This window comes from Tetrao urogallus (genome assembly GCF_951394365.1).
Source record: "Tetrao urogallus genome assembly, chromosome: 1".
NCBI classification, from domain to species: Eukaryota; Metazoa; Chordata; class Aves; order Galliformes; family Phasianidae; genus Tetrao; species Tetrao urogallus.
In genome coordinates this window covers 157,903,284-157,919,410 of record NC_136813.1, presented here as the reverse complement: position 1 = coordinate 157,919,410, position 16,127 = coordinate 157,903,284, and the positions used below count along the sequence as shown (strand labels likewise).

The 16,127-nt window shown below is 36.8% G+C and overlaps 1 protein-coding gene across 1 annotated transcript in view; it reads left to right on the top strand.

The window, feature by feature from the left end:
* LGR5 (leucine rich repeat containing G protein-coupled receptor 5) overlaps positions 1-16,127 on the top strand; it is a gene marked incomplete at both ends in the record, with an annotated part of 84,687 nt that overhangs the window by 66,696 nt on the left and 1,864 nt on the right. Inside the window, 10 exons of the mRNA XM_079538246.1 lie at positions 1,202-1,273; positions 2,111-2,182; positions 2,283-2,351; positions 2,490-2,561; positions 4,420-4,485; positions 4,694-4,765; positions 6,227-6,298; positions 7,836-7,961; positions 13,204-13,349; positions 14,344-14,427. Of these exons, the coding sequence (XP_079394372.1) occupies positions 1,202-1,273; positions 2,111-2,182; positions 2,283-2,351; positions 2,490-2,561; positions 4,420-4,485; positions 4,694-4,765; positions 6,227-6,298; positions 7,836-7,961; positions 13,204-13,349; positions 14,344-14,427 (851 nt within the window). The remainder of the gene's footprint in view (positions 1-1,201; positions 1,274-2,110; positions 2,183-2,282; positions 2,352-2,489; positions 2,562-4,419; positions 4,486-4,693; positions 4,766-6,226; positions 6,299-7,835; positions 7,962-13,203; positions 13,350-14,343; positions 14,428-16,127) is intronic.

Here is a 16,127-nt window from a genome sequence, read left to right as displayed (position 1 = left end):
GTGAACTGACAAGCAGTTACTCACCTTTGGTTCAGATGAGGTACATTGCTGAGGCACAGTGCACAGGATATGAGCTATAGCCATGATCACTCACTCCCAGTCAGACCTCAGAAGTACCATAGACTGTTTTACAGAAATGCACTGCAATTTCCTTTTGGCTGATGATGGGGCTGCTCCCACACTCTGACCGTGTCAATGGTGATGAGGGGCCAGACGCTGTCCTGGGAAGCAGTCATGCCATTTCTTTTGCCTTTCTCTGTACAAGGAATCCCATTCAGTGCATCCACAAAACCAGTCTGTTCACTGGTTCTAGATGAAATGGAATCCTCATATTGCTTGGAATCTGTGTCTGCATGGATGCAGTTTTTATGGCGTGCAGAAGAACAAGGGATTTAGAGCCTTGTTCTGTCTCATCAGCAGTAGCACGGTGACTAAACAAGTGAAACCAGTAATGTGGAACCTGTTGAAGTAATGACCAAGTGTGCCTGCATGAGTGAACAATTTGAGGCTTTCTAAATATATAAATTTAATCTGGGAAGCCCTTTTCATACCCGACTGAACTAATGGGAGTTTCCCACACAAATCATCATTGTTCTTTAGAAACCTTAGTTGTTTCTTTTGTTTTTCACAATGGAGAAGTACTCATATGAATAAAATCCAGTAATTAATGATGAGACCAAGTTTTGGCCCCCTATCCAGCAGACGCATTGGACAGTTTGTTCATTTCTACATCTAAAATATTTCAACAATGGGGTTGTGGGAGACTCAACAATATAATGTATAAAATCATTTACTTTATAAATTTGTGTAATTCATTATTATCACAGTAAATGGAATAGATGCAAATTAACAAATAGGAGAGGATACATATATACATGTACATATGTACTATTCAATGTCTATATGTACATTACATATACATAACCTACATGACATACAGCTATGAAACGGTTTCCTGCTGTTGCTGTTTATTTCACCTGCATGGCATTTCTTGTGTAGAAGAGTGCTGAATTACAGACATTTCTTCACTTGTTCTTTTGCTCTTGCTTTTACCAGTTGTCTTACCCCAGAAAGCAAAAACATATATTTACACACAGACATTTTCCTTACTACAATCAAAGAAATTGTTGTGTATTGTGAATACAAATTGTGCCTTCTCATTCCTTTTCTTTACTGTGTAAACCATTTTTTTGTTTTGTAGAGGATTTCATAGCAACAACATCAAGTCGATACCCGAGCGTGCGTTTGTAGGTAATCCATCACTTATTACAATGTAAGTGGTAACAGTTTATTCAATGACACTTTGTGTAAGAGAATATGGTATTAAGTACCATGTTTGTTGCTATTTGTCTGATATATCTTCTTGTGAATGCACTGTGTAGCACATAATAATGCAAGTGAAAAGCTTGTATCTTTCTAGCCTTATGAAAAGTGTGGCAATTTGCATGCCTTATTTAAAGGGAGTGAGTACCAATACTTCATCATTGACCTTTCAGTTGAACCACTCTTTATAAGTCTCTTAGTATTGCTGGCAATGTAGAAGATATAGAAAAATTACTCGTGATGGATTCCAGTCTCAATTCTCATTATTTACATGAGAATACATATAATTGGCAAACCTCAGTGTACGAAATTGTAAAATAAATGTAAGAAAAATAGCCACAAGTTTTGAGCAGCATTTTTTTAATGAGCAAAAGCAATATTCATTTACAAGTGCAGTGGTACTCCACTGCTGTGGATGGACAACATTCTCCAAATATGAGAAATTCTGTTTTCTTCATCCATCAACTTTGTCGTATGTCATAATAAAGTTCTTCATCTTTGAATTTTAATCTTTCTGGGAGAAAGAGGAAATGGCAGGCTTCTGGTTCTAAATCCAGGGAAAATGGATACTTCAGTATTAAAAGCATACTTAATGGACATAGCTAGCAGGTGAGAAAAGGTCCACAGGTGCACAAAATGTCTGTGAGCATACAGAAATTACTCATTTGTATATATTGTAATCATGCAATGTGTTTTGAATCTTTTAAAATATTCCATGTAATATTTTGTGTATGTGTTATTTGTATAACATTGTGTATAAGTTGCCTTTTTTGCTCTCTTTTTGCAGACATTTTTATGATAACCCCATCCAGCTTGTTGGAAAATCTGCTTTTCAAAACTTACCAGAACTCAGAACTCTGTATGTGTTTCATTTCTTTAAATTGTCTTCAGTTGCAACGTTAGAGGTGTCCCTCAAATTCCTCATTGCAATTGTATTGAAACGGTGTTTTAAATTCTAGGACTTTAAATGGTGCCTCACAGATAACAGAGTTTCCTGATCTGACTGGGACTACAAGTCTGGAGAGTTTGTAAGTAGTAGAGGAGTATTTTTCTTTGGTTTGTATTTTTGATATTTATTCTAAAAAATGTCCCCAAAATAAGCATTTGTGTTGCAATCTTTGATTTATTTATTTATGTATTTATTTATTTACAAATTCTCTCAATAGGACACTCACAGGAGCACAGATCACCTCTCTCCCCAGATCAGCTTGTGACCAGCTACCTAACCTCCAAGTGCTGTACGTTTCTGCATGATTAATAACTTTACATTAATAAAAAAGATCAATGAGCAAATGAAATCATTATGATTTCAAAATTACCCCATCGCTGCTATTTTTGTGTATCACATTACTGCATGGAAATCAGAGCAGGGAGCAAGTCCCAAATGTTACTGAAAAATACCATCCTCCAACAGTTCGTATTCCACATACCTGTCAGTATTTCCCATGCACTGCTGAAAAAGATCGTTAATTTTCATCTTTTTAGGAAATGCTAAAATGGTTTGTGATTTTGTTTAAAAAAATCAGAGCTACTTTCATTGACTTTATTTTCATTTATTCTGTCTCTCCTGTAGCACTTTTGCTTTCTTGTGAGGCAGATAACTCAGGGAAGTGAATGGAAAATTTATCTGTGTAAGGAGTATAGCTTTGAGTGCTTTTCATGCATCTCTTTTAGATTTTTCTCCAGACAGACTTAAGTAGTTGGCTGAAATTTTGATAGACTATTACTTGGCATTGTTGGGGCATAGTTCTTATACTAAATATCCAATATTATTTTAGCTTGGAAACGTCCTTGGGGTTTGCTTAATCACTAACGAAAGTAATCACTCTGTCTGCTTCTTTGAGAATCAGCCAACACTTTCCTCTATGTATTACATCACTTGGAATGTATTTTGTATTGCTTCTCTAGCCAACATTGAAATAGGACTAATTATAGCACATGATTTGAATACCAGTGTGGATATCATTAACATTTCCAGAAAAATTAAGTTTTAGTTGATGGACTCAGTAGAATCCTACACTGTCATTACTTGCACTATTTTCACAAGTCAAACGTAGAATCTACAAAATGCCCCTATCAGAATGGTAGTGACAAAGATAATTTTTTCCAAGGAAGCAAGTGGGTAGATATGATTTAGTTTTAAAGGATTGGAAGCAGGGATGAAAGTAGATTACTCTTTTACTTGATATTAATAATTATGGGAAAATGACATTTTTTGTAATTATGTATTTAATTTTTATTCCATATTCTTTCCACCAGCAAAATTCAGATTTAGTTTTCCCCAAACAAGATGTATATATACGTATGTATATGGTGAGACTGTTGAGAGTGGGTAGGAGAGGGGTGTTTGGTTCTTTTCCTTCTTTTTTTTTTCCCCTCCAATTTCTGCAAATTGCCTGGGCTTGTTTTTGATTAGTTAGATTATTCTATAAGTCAGTCCAGATGTTTCAGTTATTCTGTAATTTGTTGAGTTTTGGCTCAAGTCTTTTCAAGAGCTTTTTTCCCTCATGTAGTGATTGATTTCAAAGTTAATTCCCATATCTTTAACCACAGTGCTCAGTTATAAGATGTAACAGTTCTAAGGATCAGAAGCAATACTGCTTAATCAGAAGTGTAGAACTGAAAGCTAATTACAGCTCGTTGTGATTGTTGCCAGAAAAATATTGGATATTCTCAGACAAAATGTACATATACATTTAACATATTTGTAAATACGTATTTATTAGTGCATTTTAAATGATTTAAATATTTATCAGAAGTTTAACGTGATGAATATGAAGTCTGTGATGCAAAGCCAATGCTCCCTATAAGCAGACTGCCAATGCTGTTACTGTAAAACACTTAGAAGTCTGCACTTCAGCAGGAGATTGTCAGACAATGCAAGGAATTTGCGACAGCCGTATCTGGAGTTAATATATCTTTCCTTCTCCCCTCAGTTAGAAATTAAAAGCTGACAGATGAGAGATAATAACTGAATCTGCACATTTCTATTCTCCTGTAAATAAGTTATTTTTAACTGAGCATAAAAAGAGACAGGAAAGCAAACCTTTTAGCATTACATTGAATGTTAATCTTTTCTTTTCTTGTATATTACAGAGATCTGTCTTATAATCTGCTGGAAGAGTTACCCTGTTTTACTGCATGTAAAAAGCTACAAAAAATGTAAGCTTCAAACTATCCTAAAATGCCCAAAAAGAGGCATCTAGATAGAATTTGCTTGAGCATCATTAATTCAGTTACAACTGACCAATTTGACGTACTCAAATACGTATCCTTACAATGTACTGAAGTGGATCATAAATGGTCTACAGTACTGCTTAGTGTCTTCTGGATACCTTTGAAACTGAGATAATTTTTATTACTGTTTCAGTGACTTGCATCATAATGAAATTGATGAAATCAAAGCAGACACATTCCGGCAGCTGGCTTCTCTTCGTTCTCTGTGAGTACAGCACTAATGGTGGCTCACGTTGGTGCTCAAACACATGGGGGTATATTTTCTATTAATTCACTGTCTATTCACTGTCTGTCCACTGTCTGCCACAAGTCACTCTAATTTCTATTTCTCCTCACTTTGATCTTTCATCCATTAAGTTGTGATTTGGAAAGCAGAATAAACATTTTTAAGTTTAGTTATCTGAACAATGAATTCAGATATGTAAACTTACAGATATAGAAGCTGTTACTTCTAAACATTTATGGTAGAGGTGGAGAAAGATGCTGTCCCAGAGCTGGTATCTATCGGCAGAATCAGCTCTGAGGAGCATGAGGTCTTTATAGGGGTAAGTGTTCTCTATGAAGAAGAACAATAAGAAATACATAGGTCATTCCAAAAGTAATTCTTCCCATGAAAACGACAACAGATACAAGGAGCATAATAACATTATTTGACAGAACAAATTCTCGGCTACAAAGCACAGTTTTTTGTCGTGATCACAATTAGCCAATTTGCACGGATGACCTGGTTAAGATACTCTTCATGGTGTGACAGCTGTGCATGGCTATCTGGAACATGGGTTTGTCTTTCACATCACTGTTGCCACTGTTGGAATGCATCACCCACTGCCTCACTGTGCTCTCATCCACTCTTTGGTCTCTATAAACATTCAGCAAGTGTCAATGTGTGTCATTTTTTCTGCATGGAGGAATTTGGTGATGCCCCTTTGCTTCATATGCACTTCCATGTCACACAGCATTTTATCAGACGTCTCCTCTGCTGCCATCTGTCACACAGCAGCAAAATGTAATGGAATATTGGCGGGAAGTTTCACCCTCTACTGCCATACCACCAACATCTGCTTCTGATGTCATGGGCCAACATAATAAAATAGGAGGCATTACTTTCAGAGCAATCATCATAAATTTCAAACTTATGTATGTTTCTAGTGTTCATACAGACACAGCAGAATAACTTTGTAGAGAAATTACTTAAGAGTATTTGCAGGATCAAGTCTGTATATATATAGTATATTATGTAGCTACTTATTTCAGTTTTTCCTTGTTTGTGACTAAGTTTATTGACAATGTTTATTGACAAAGTTTATTGACAATGGATTTGCAGTTACTAATCATATCACAAGGGCCTCTTAGAAGTAGTCTGTATATCCCATTCCTCTGTCTGCTACCTTGGGAAACTAAAGCAGACTGAAAACAACTGAGTTAGACTGCGAAGGGCATTAAAAAGTTTTAGAGAATGTTGTCACTTTAGTAACTAACTCCATTAACTGACTAACATAATTTTAAAAATTCCAGTAAGATTTTGCAGCATGAGATTTGCAGAAGTTTATTGAAAGTATTTGCATGTAATTAATACCTTTTTTATATTTAGGCACCCTAATCAAGTGTATGAAAACTTCCATATTCACTCAGTGGGTATGTAATTTTCCACTCACTTTTCTTGTAGGGATTTAGCTTGGAACAAAATTAAAATTATTCACCCCAATGCCTTCTCCTCTTTACCATCTCTGATCAAACTGTAAGTATTTGTATATCTTTTACATTTAAATTTTAACATTTTTCTTGCAAGAGCATACAAAGCACTGGTAACTTGTTAATTGCCCCACTCAGCAGAAATAGAAACTCTCTCTGTTCTAATCTTCTGGTCTGTCAGATCTGTATCTAAATGTCTGCTTTCTTGTACTTCACCAATTCCCATAGGTATTATGGCAAAGCTGCATATACCAGAGTGTAATCAGGATGATTAGAGCTCCATGAAACATATCAGTGTATCTTCCATTCTTCTTTCAATTTGTTAGTCAGTTACTGTCTTTTAACAGTGGGGCAGATGCCTTATTAGTTGTGTATCAAAACTAAGGAAATTGATACAAAATCAAATTGCAAACATTGTTTATCATTGCATGGAATAGTTTTTCTTCTTAAGTAACTTTAGTCAGATTATTTAATGAATAAAACACCAAAAATCCAATTTTGCAGGTCTTAATTACAAGCACTTCTTTCTTTACTTTTTCCTTCTTCCCACTGTAATTGTAATACCTTTATAAGGTGAATCCCTGGGGTGCATCCCTGGGGACAACATGAAAGAAAATTCCTCTGCAGTTATCTTGCTCTGCAGTTGTTCACAAATGCACGCTGACGGGTATCTGATCACAGATAATCCGGGAGTTTGATTTGGGAGTTACAGGAAACAAAAATTTGAAAAGAGGCATTAATTTCTTTTGATGGACTAAGCCACCCCTCTGAATGGTGGACTGAAAAATGTCTATGAGGAGAATATTGCCTATGGCATACTTTTTGGAGGGATCCTCCTTAGTGCTTTCTTATAGAACGAAGAGTACAGGACCATTGTTCTGCCAGCAATAAATTCTTCCCTTGATCAGTAGAAAACCCTTTGAACACACACATAAACCACCGTACCAAGTGTTACCTGAAATGCCTCTCTGTAACCCTCATCTGAATGAAGTCATGGTAGACTTCACAGTTCAGTTGGACCAAAATTTCATCTTTGGTAATTAACTGTCTTTTGAGCAGTAGGACATACGCATGCGCAAGTACATGCACATTAAACATGAAAAGGTAGAAAACCAGTACATCAACAAGTCTCTTATTTTATGACTAGCCCTTTTGATTTAGATGTTCAAGGGACAAGAACTTTACAGTCTACCCGTAAAACCATACCAGTGGTATCAGACTCTCCTTTTTTCTTTTTTGAGCATTGACCATCTGAAGTATTGCAGTGTAGATTATCATGAAGAGGACTGAAACAGCTTACTGAATAAATGGTAGGGAGAGGGAGTAATAGAAAACAGAATGCATCTGAACATCTGCCTTTGCTTACTCATTTCCCCTTGATCACTGTTAGCTTTCTGCTGAAAATATAGGTGTATATTTCTGAGTGCTGTTGCAGTTTTGCTCTGTTGATTGAGACTTGTGTATAACACAGTCATTTTTTATCCATTTGGAAAACTATAGCCTACTTCTCCAATATGACACTTCTATTACAGAATTAAAATAAAAGAGAACCTGTAAGCTGATTTTTATTTGCTGTTATGCAGGGATGTGTCATCCAACCTTTTGTCCTCTTTTCCTGTGACGGGGCTACATGGTCTAACTCATTTAAAATTAACAGGAAATCATGCACTACAAAGTTTGATATCATCTGACAATTTTCCTGAACTCAAGTGAGTATATCATTAAAACTAATAAGCTACATTTGTGTTCATGTGCAGTGGAAGGTGTGTCAGTGTGTAACGCATGTTGTTTCATATTGTCAGTCTTTGATCTGTGCTATTAAAACCAAAGCAAATATGATAAAAATGATAGACTTATTTTATTATGTTCACTTTTAACTGAAGAAACTGTGAAGTGTTTTGAAATATTAACCCCAGTACTTGGTTAATATGAGCCACATCTGCTTCCTGGTGATATATTTCAAAAGCTGTTAAACAATATGATATGATATGTCTTTCTACTGGTCTGTGCTTACAGAATTTCCCTTACGTTTAGAGAGAACTCAGTAAATATCAAAAATATACTACTGAAGTTTTAAGATATTTGGCCATTTTTGCTCCAAGTAAAAATGAATGTGGGTTGTTTTTTTGTTTTTTTGTTTTTTGTTTTTTTTCTGTAATATTTGGTTTAAGATTCAGATAACACAGAGCCATGGAATTAGGAAATTGCAGGGATTAGAAGGGATCTCAAGTGATCATTGAGCCCAACCGCCCCCCAAAACTTTGCCATTGTGTGCCATATAAAATTTTGATGCTAATAATTTTTTGCTGGATGCTCTGTGATACAAGAAGGAACTGTTATCTAGAGATTATTTGCAGCTCTGCCAGTCACTGCATGACCATGGAGAAGTCACAGTGAATCATTTTGCCTCTGATTTCAGGATACTGGGGAGTGTTCCTTAACTTTCCCTTGATTTTCATGTTTTAATTGGAGGATGCAAACTGAAAAATATTTTTTTTCCTCACTTTAATGTAAAATTTTTGATACCATAAAATTCAAAACAGTTAAACAGTATGAACATAATTAGAGAATTACAGAGTGGTGGAGATGGGAGGGGACCTCTGGAGGTCATGTAGCCCAACCTCCTTCTCAAGCAGAGCCACCTGGAGCCAGTTGCCCAGGCCTATGTCCATATGAATTGAAAAGTCTGCAAGGAAGACTCTATACTTACGTCCTCCGTAGATTTGCATTTTACACTGGAAGAGTTCCATAAGTCATTATATGCAGACAACTCAGGGAAATGTGCTACTGATGGAAAGGACTGGAGTTTTTGTAGTTACAAATAAAGGTGTGATGAATAGAAGTAGGGAGATGATTAAATGTTTGAATAAAGCACTGGATAGAACCATACTGGAGTACTTTTATGATGCTATGTTAATATAAACAGAGAGAAGAGCTGCAGAAATGATTCAAGCGCCATGAAACAGTGCCTTAAAAGACTTAATAAACCCAGTATTTGTAGTTTGTCACAGAGGAGATTGGTAGTGACTCAATCACTAGTGTGTAAAACTACTTTGTAACATAAATGTTCAAAGTGCTAGAGGCCTTATGTAAGTCTTCAGATGAGTCTCAGAGGTCAAGAAGCAAGTATCATAAAAAGTTGTGAATGTCTGAGCCTGAGCGTCAGCCTGTTTTTCTTCTCTCACTGACTTTGCCAGCATGTTGAGGCAGGTAATAATTCTAAAATGCCCAAAGCCTCTTAAAAAGAACCTAAACACAAGAAAATTGATCACTCCAAAATAGAAAACATACAGTAATACATATACCATGTGTGTACCTGTAGTGGTCCTAGAACAATTTATTGTTTAACTGAATTGTGTACAGCTAAGATTTTTGAATTCTTTTATCAATATTACACTTTATGTGGGTTGTTTTTTTTTCACAAGATAAAGTATATATATTGCTGAAATGCAACTACAGTGTATTTAGTTGGAATGAGTAATTAAAAATGATGTGCCAAGCAATGGCTTAATTCTTTAAAAAGATATAAAAAATATGACCGATATATCTAGAGCTGATTAACATCTGTAAGAGCAAATTATATCCATTCAGGAGAGAATGGGATAAAATCCTATCCTGGATCCTGTAGGACTTGTACCATAAATTAAAATGAGGCCAGGACTTCATGCAGGATCACTGCAGACAGTGCATGAAACACCAACTTGAACAGAGATCTGAAACGAAATGAAATTTCACCCTTTTTAATTGTTGGAACTAGACATTGGTTTCAACATTAAAGACAAATTCCTGTATAAAAACTTCCTGCTCATCTAAATGTGTCATTGCTGCTCAATACACAAACACATCAAAGAGCTGAGCATCCTCTGCCCCACCTTCAGCAATGGCACAAGAATGCTCAAAGAGCCGAGCCCAGCTTGCTATAACAAGCTATGAGGAAGTAAAGTCAGGCTGCCAACCACTCCTTCCCCCTTTATCTGATGCTTTGATTCAGTGCTGTAAAGAACTCAGTGACTAGCTCCATTCGTCATAACTGTGCATTTCCATTCACCATCAACCAACCTTTGTGAGGTGGAAAACAACCTTGTGTTCCCTGATGTTTGATCTAAAATCAGGAAAAGAGATATTCCTTGCAGCAGGAAAAAAATGTCAGGGGTACAAATACCATCAGTAAGGTAAGAAATATATAAAAATAAATTCAGACAGTGTTCCTATGGGACTATAATTTGACAAACTCCAAATCTAATCACCACTATCACATAAGCACCAGGTATAAAAAGGACTGTTTTTGGCACTGTATGGCTGAGAGTTGCCTTTTTTTTTTTTTTTTTTTTTTTACATTAAAAGTTGTTTTTAAAGGAAAGGAATTCCTCTGTCACCAAGAACTGGTGCTAATTGCTTTCCATTGCAAAGTATATTTTATCTATTGTGTTCTGGGTCCCAGTCAGTCTGTTCAAATATGCCTTGCACAGACATTCAGAAGTATTTGCAGGTTTTAAACCTGTATGTATGACCTAGTAACTAAAAAATAAAAAATAAAAAATAAAAATAAAAAAAATTCAGTTGTTTGGGTTTATCAAAAGGTTATTGAAAGTCCTAAAGAGAGGATAAGAAATTGGAGTCTTAGTCTTTAACCAAAAACAATTTTTCTGGCCACTTTGTGGAAGCTGTGGAACAACACCATGTGAGAGGTCCACATTTCAACTTTGTGAGAGGCCAGTGGGTAAAAGCCCAAAAGAACCTGAAATCTGTTCTTGTTAGCTATGCATTAAACACAACACAGCCAACTGGTCAGAAGAGCAAACATCCAGAAGAGAGCAAACATCCAGAAGCAGGTAACAGGGCTGGAAGGCATCTCCTGTGAGGAGAGGCTGAGGGCACTGTGCTGCTCAGCCTGGAGGAGAGGAGGCCAAGAGGCAACCTCACTGCTCTGTGCAGCTCCTGATGAGGGGAAGAGGGAGGTGCTGGGCTCTGCTCCTGGGAACCGATGGCAGAATGGGAACAGCACAGGGCTGCAAGGGGAGAGTCAGGCTGGAAGCATTTCTGTGCCATGAGGGTGGTCAGACAATGGGAGAGACTTCCTAGCGGGGTGCTAGATGCCTGTCAGTGCTAAAGAGGTGTTTGGACTCTGCCCTCTGTAATGTGCTTTAAGTTCTGGTCAGCCCTGAACTGCTCAGGCAGTTGGACTAGGTGAAAGTTTCTTCCAACTGAATTATTCCATTCCAAAACACACTTGCTTTCATTTCTTGAACCTAAAATACCCACTAGCTATTTCCTCAGCAATATTAAACACTTCAGAAGGTTTAACATCACAAGTTGCAGTGATCATCTTACAGAAATTTCAGTGTTTCCTTTTTGAAAGTGTTTTGTGTTGGTTTTTGTTTTTGTCAGCCCAGGTGACTAACTGTTGGTCAGTTTTGTAATGTATGGATATAGTAATAGTTTATTTAAGAAGAGCTTCTGGGAAAAGTTTACAGAAATGTTTCATCAGGATAATATTCATATTTTAAAAGATCACATGTAGAGAAATGAGTTAGAAATTGAATATTTAAGTCAGTCAGATGGCATGAAGTTGCATGATAGAACTTAGTTTTCTTGAACTTTTACTGGAGTATTGAAAAAGTAGCTTGTGCAATTTTGTACTGGTTACAAGAGTACAGATTATTGTTGCTAATTCCCAACAGAAATATAAGTGTATAGAGTCTAAGTTCTCCAAATGCACTAATTTAAAATTCACTTTAGAGCTTAGGGTTCGGTTTGCTCTTCTCTAAACTTGCTAGCATGCAAGCTTAAGTGTTGGCGTTGGGTGCAGTTCACAAACTGATTGTCTTGTAGACTTTCCAGGGCATTAAGTGTTGCTCGGAACATTCGTTATATTAATTTACATGACTAATTTGTTGAAAGTAACGTGGTAGTAGTCACATCTTTACCTCTGAAGGTTTATTGGTCTGTTGAAATTAAGGTGAATTGTTAGGTTTCAGTATGTTACTACTGGGGATCTGCAAACTAAACGTCTCTGTTTCCAGTGCATAAAGTATGTCTCAGCAATAGAAGAAGTAGCCTTTAGAAGTTGTATACATGTAGTTCTTCCCCAGAATTTGCACATCCACAGAGAAATGGAGTTGAAAACATACTGGAAATCAGTAATTTTCTGGCAATAGACGCCTCAAAATCTTTGAAAATCACTCATCTGTACTCAGTTTTGTGTTAGGAATTCCAATTTTACTAAGGGTGTTAGAAATGACCATCCAGCGTCCTTCAATGCTCATTGCTGTGACAATTAGTAAACTGAAAACCTTTTCTTCAGTGACATATATTTTCATATATGTTGCATTTGTGATTTATTCACCTTTCAGTTTAGAACACTACTTTCTTGGTCTATATACAAAAAGCAATCTCCTTGTTGCCATTTTACTGTGAAAAGTGTTTGATGTGGAAAGAGATAGATGAAATTTGAATCCAAAAATAGATCTTATTTCCCAAAACTGGAGAAATTCCTTTTGGGAAATTAGATTTTTGTTTTGCCTGTTAGGCAGGTTAGGCACAGTTGTGATCTTTTGGTTTTTTAAAGGAAACCAGAAAGAAAGTAACGTGGAGAAACCGCTGAGTTACACTGAAAAACTATTAAAAGACAAAATAGAAATGAAACTCTCAGAGTAACATTCACTCAAGAGCAATTTATGTCTTCTACTTCCATATCTCCCATGAAAATGTGTAAGAAAATTTCACTGGGCCTTCACTACAAGTACCCTAGAAATCATCTGCATTTCTGGCAGAGGATTCTATCTGTGAATCTTCAGTTTATATCATCATGATTGACTTTTACCCATAAATATTTCTACTTTCAATTCTGGCTGTTTAACCAAGTTCATTTGCACTAACATGAGAGAGCAGTACAATGAATAGCTCATGCTCCATCCCGGTATCATGGTATATTTCAATGTTCTTCTCCAGGGTCATGGAAATGCCATATGCTTATCAGTGCTGTGCCTTTGGAGCTTGCGAGAGCCACTACAAAATCTCCAGCCAATGGAACAAAGATGAGAATAGCAGCACTGATGATTTTTCCAGGAAGGATATTGGGTTGTTACAAATTCAAGGTAATCGTTACCTTTCATTTTTAAATCTTCCTAAAGGTTGTGATTTTTCAAGTGAGCAGCCTGTGATGTTAATCTTATCCAATACTCGTTCACAGTCACAGAGGCAGCCTCTTCCTCTCTTGCCTGGCAATGTATTATTCAAGCATTCCTATGCTTAGGGAAGTCATTTTGTCAGGTTTGCCTTACAAAAATCTCACTCACTCATTTTTCTGTCCAAGTATGGGGAAGTGAAATCTTCCCTTTATCTGAGAGACAGGGAAGTGGTGCTTGTATGTAACTCTATAAAATAATCGAGCAGCAAGGACTTAGTATCTTGCCAGCCTTGGAAGTAGCAGCACTGCCATCTCTGTCCTGCTGCACCCATGCTTCAGGATATCACAGAGCTTGTGTGGTTACTTAGGTGTAGCTGCTGGGATTTTTTCCTGGCATTTCCTGGGTACCAAGAGTGCATCTGTTCTGCAGAGCAGAAATTTACTTGTTTTCTTCCCCTTCAGCAGAAGCTCTGTTATTTGACCTGCCATGTAAATGCATACATGCATGTTATACCAACCTTCTGCTTTCATTGCTGTCTCCAGTCCTGAAGACTAGTAGTTTTCAAAGTTCAGGGCTAGTTCCAGCAAGAGCAAAGAATACATGGTAGATCAATGACACACAAAGAAACACAAGAGCCTGGGTTAAATCTTAATAGAGGGGCACAATAGTGGAATTTGTATTTTTAACTCCTTCCTACACAGTTGTCACATTGCAAATGAAGTAATGGAGAAAGCACCTTTCTGAAAGTGATTGTTTTCAGAGAAGTGATGATGCCAACTTTTTAAATAATCCTGAGTACAGTGACTTAGAACCAAGAAAGCATACATCTGCTTCTTCTTACAGTTTGGCAGGCAGAGAGATGAGAATAGGCCTTAAATAGCCAGGACTTTTTTGCAGCTTGTACAAAAAGAAATTTTCCTGAAAAATGCAGTATCAAATCTGAGTATTTTCTCCCCCATAGATGAGCGAGACTTTGAAGATTTTCTTCTCGACTTTGAAGAAGATTTGAAAGCTCATCATTCAGTGCAGTGTTCACCTTCTCCAGGTATAGAACTCCAATAGATGGGAATCTAAGAGCAATGTTGCTAGATATTTTAGATGCAGTAACAAACTCTGAATCTGAAACTAGGATGGAGACAATATATTTGCAATAATATCTGTACAATAATATGAAATTCTGCACAGTCCTCCAGAAAACTCTGCAAACACTGAATTCATCTATGAACGTACCAGAAATTTCACACAGTCCTCTGGCAGATCCTCACTCTTTTCCCTTTTCAGAGGAATTGTTCTTCTTATCAGGGGGACACGAAAGCAAAGGTTCTCTTCTGCCAATAAATAGATAAGAGTAGAACAGAATCTTTGCTTGCTCTTTCCTGTGCAAAACTGAAGTACTTCTTCATTGAGTTATTCTATACTTGAACTTTTTGAATAACACACAGTTTAATGCCTAGGACATACAAAGCACTACAGTACTGAAATATATACAGTCCATCACAAGGAACACCCAGCACAGTCATTTCCTTCAGAGAGTAAGTAGTACATCCCTGGCTTTGCAGTATGATGGAAAGGTTTTAAGGTTTAAAAAATAAAAAGTGATTAAATTGCAAGGCTACAAGTCACCTGTTACACTTAAATTTTACCTGAAGATGGGGAAAGTATTTAGAATATAACTTTTAGTTTTAGCATCCTGTTCAACAAAGATTCTCCCTAGTTGTTCTTCCATTGTGAAGCATGAAAAAAATCAGCTAGTACTTCAAGACTCACTCCAAGCCAAGATCCCCATGTTTCTCTACTGCCTCCTTTGTTATTGAGCTCTCAAAAACATCACTGTCTTCATGATAAGTTGTCACCAGACACCTGTAAACTGACACAATGGATGCTTCTGCCTACTCAGTGGAAACAGTAGTTGTATGGAGTACAACTCAGCAGCAGGGGTTGTGTCTTCATGGAGAAGGTGGATGACTTGCTTTGAGGAAGCATAGCTGACTAGTACCAAGACAAGTAATGTTTCTCATGCGTTCAGCTTCAATCACGCACTGGGCAACCTGATCTGGTGGGTGGCGAAAGGGATTCAAACTAGGTGATCTTTAATGCTTCTTCCAACCTAAGCTATTCTATGATTTATCTTCACATCTCGAGAATGTGTCATTCTGGAACTGCTATGTCAAACAATCTACCGAATAATACTTTTCACTTTCTGCAGTGTTATTTCCTTACTTGCAGTATACCTTGACAGTCATCTTATGCAGAAAAGTATATCTGAATTGTAAGTCAAAGATTTAGGGATTCCACTCTGGGGATATTTCTCAAATGGAGTGGTCTCAGGAAATCTCTTTGCAGCCAAAATAAAACATGTCATATCTTCCATCATGAAAATTCTTCAACAACCCTGATCTCCTCTAAAAGGTCGGATTTATCATCGGAATCTGAATGGAATCCTCTCAGATCTCACTGGATCTCAATCCAAACTAGTAGATTACAGTGCATTTGTCTTTTGAAGATGGGATATTTAGTATCCATTACTTCACTGAGAATGCTGGGGATGATGACAGACTTAAAGATGTTACCCACATTTTTCTGTCTCAACAACTTGCCTTTAAGGATCCATTCCAGATTCTTGGCAGAAAGGATTAAAAATTCATCCTGAATTTATTCAAAATTTAGTTGTTCAAAAAGAGACTTCCTATTCTTTCCAGTGCTTCATGTATTAAAGTTTTCTTCCTCTTGTGTTGGATGTTGAAA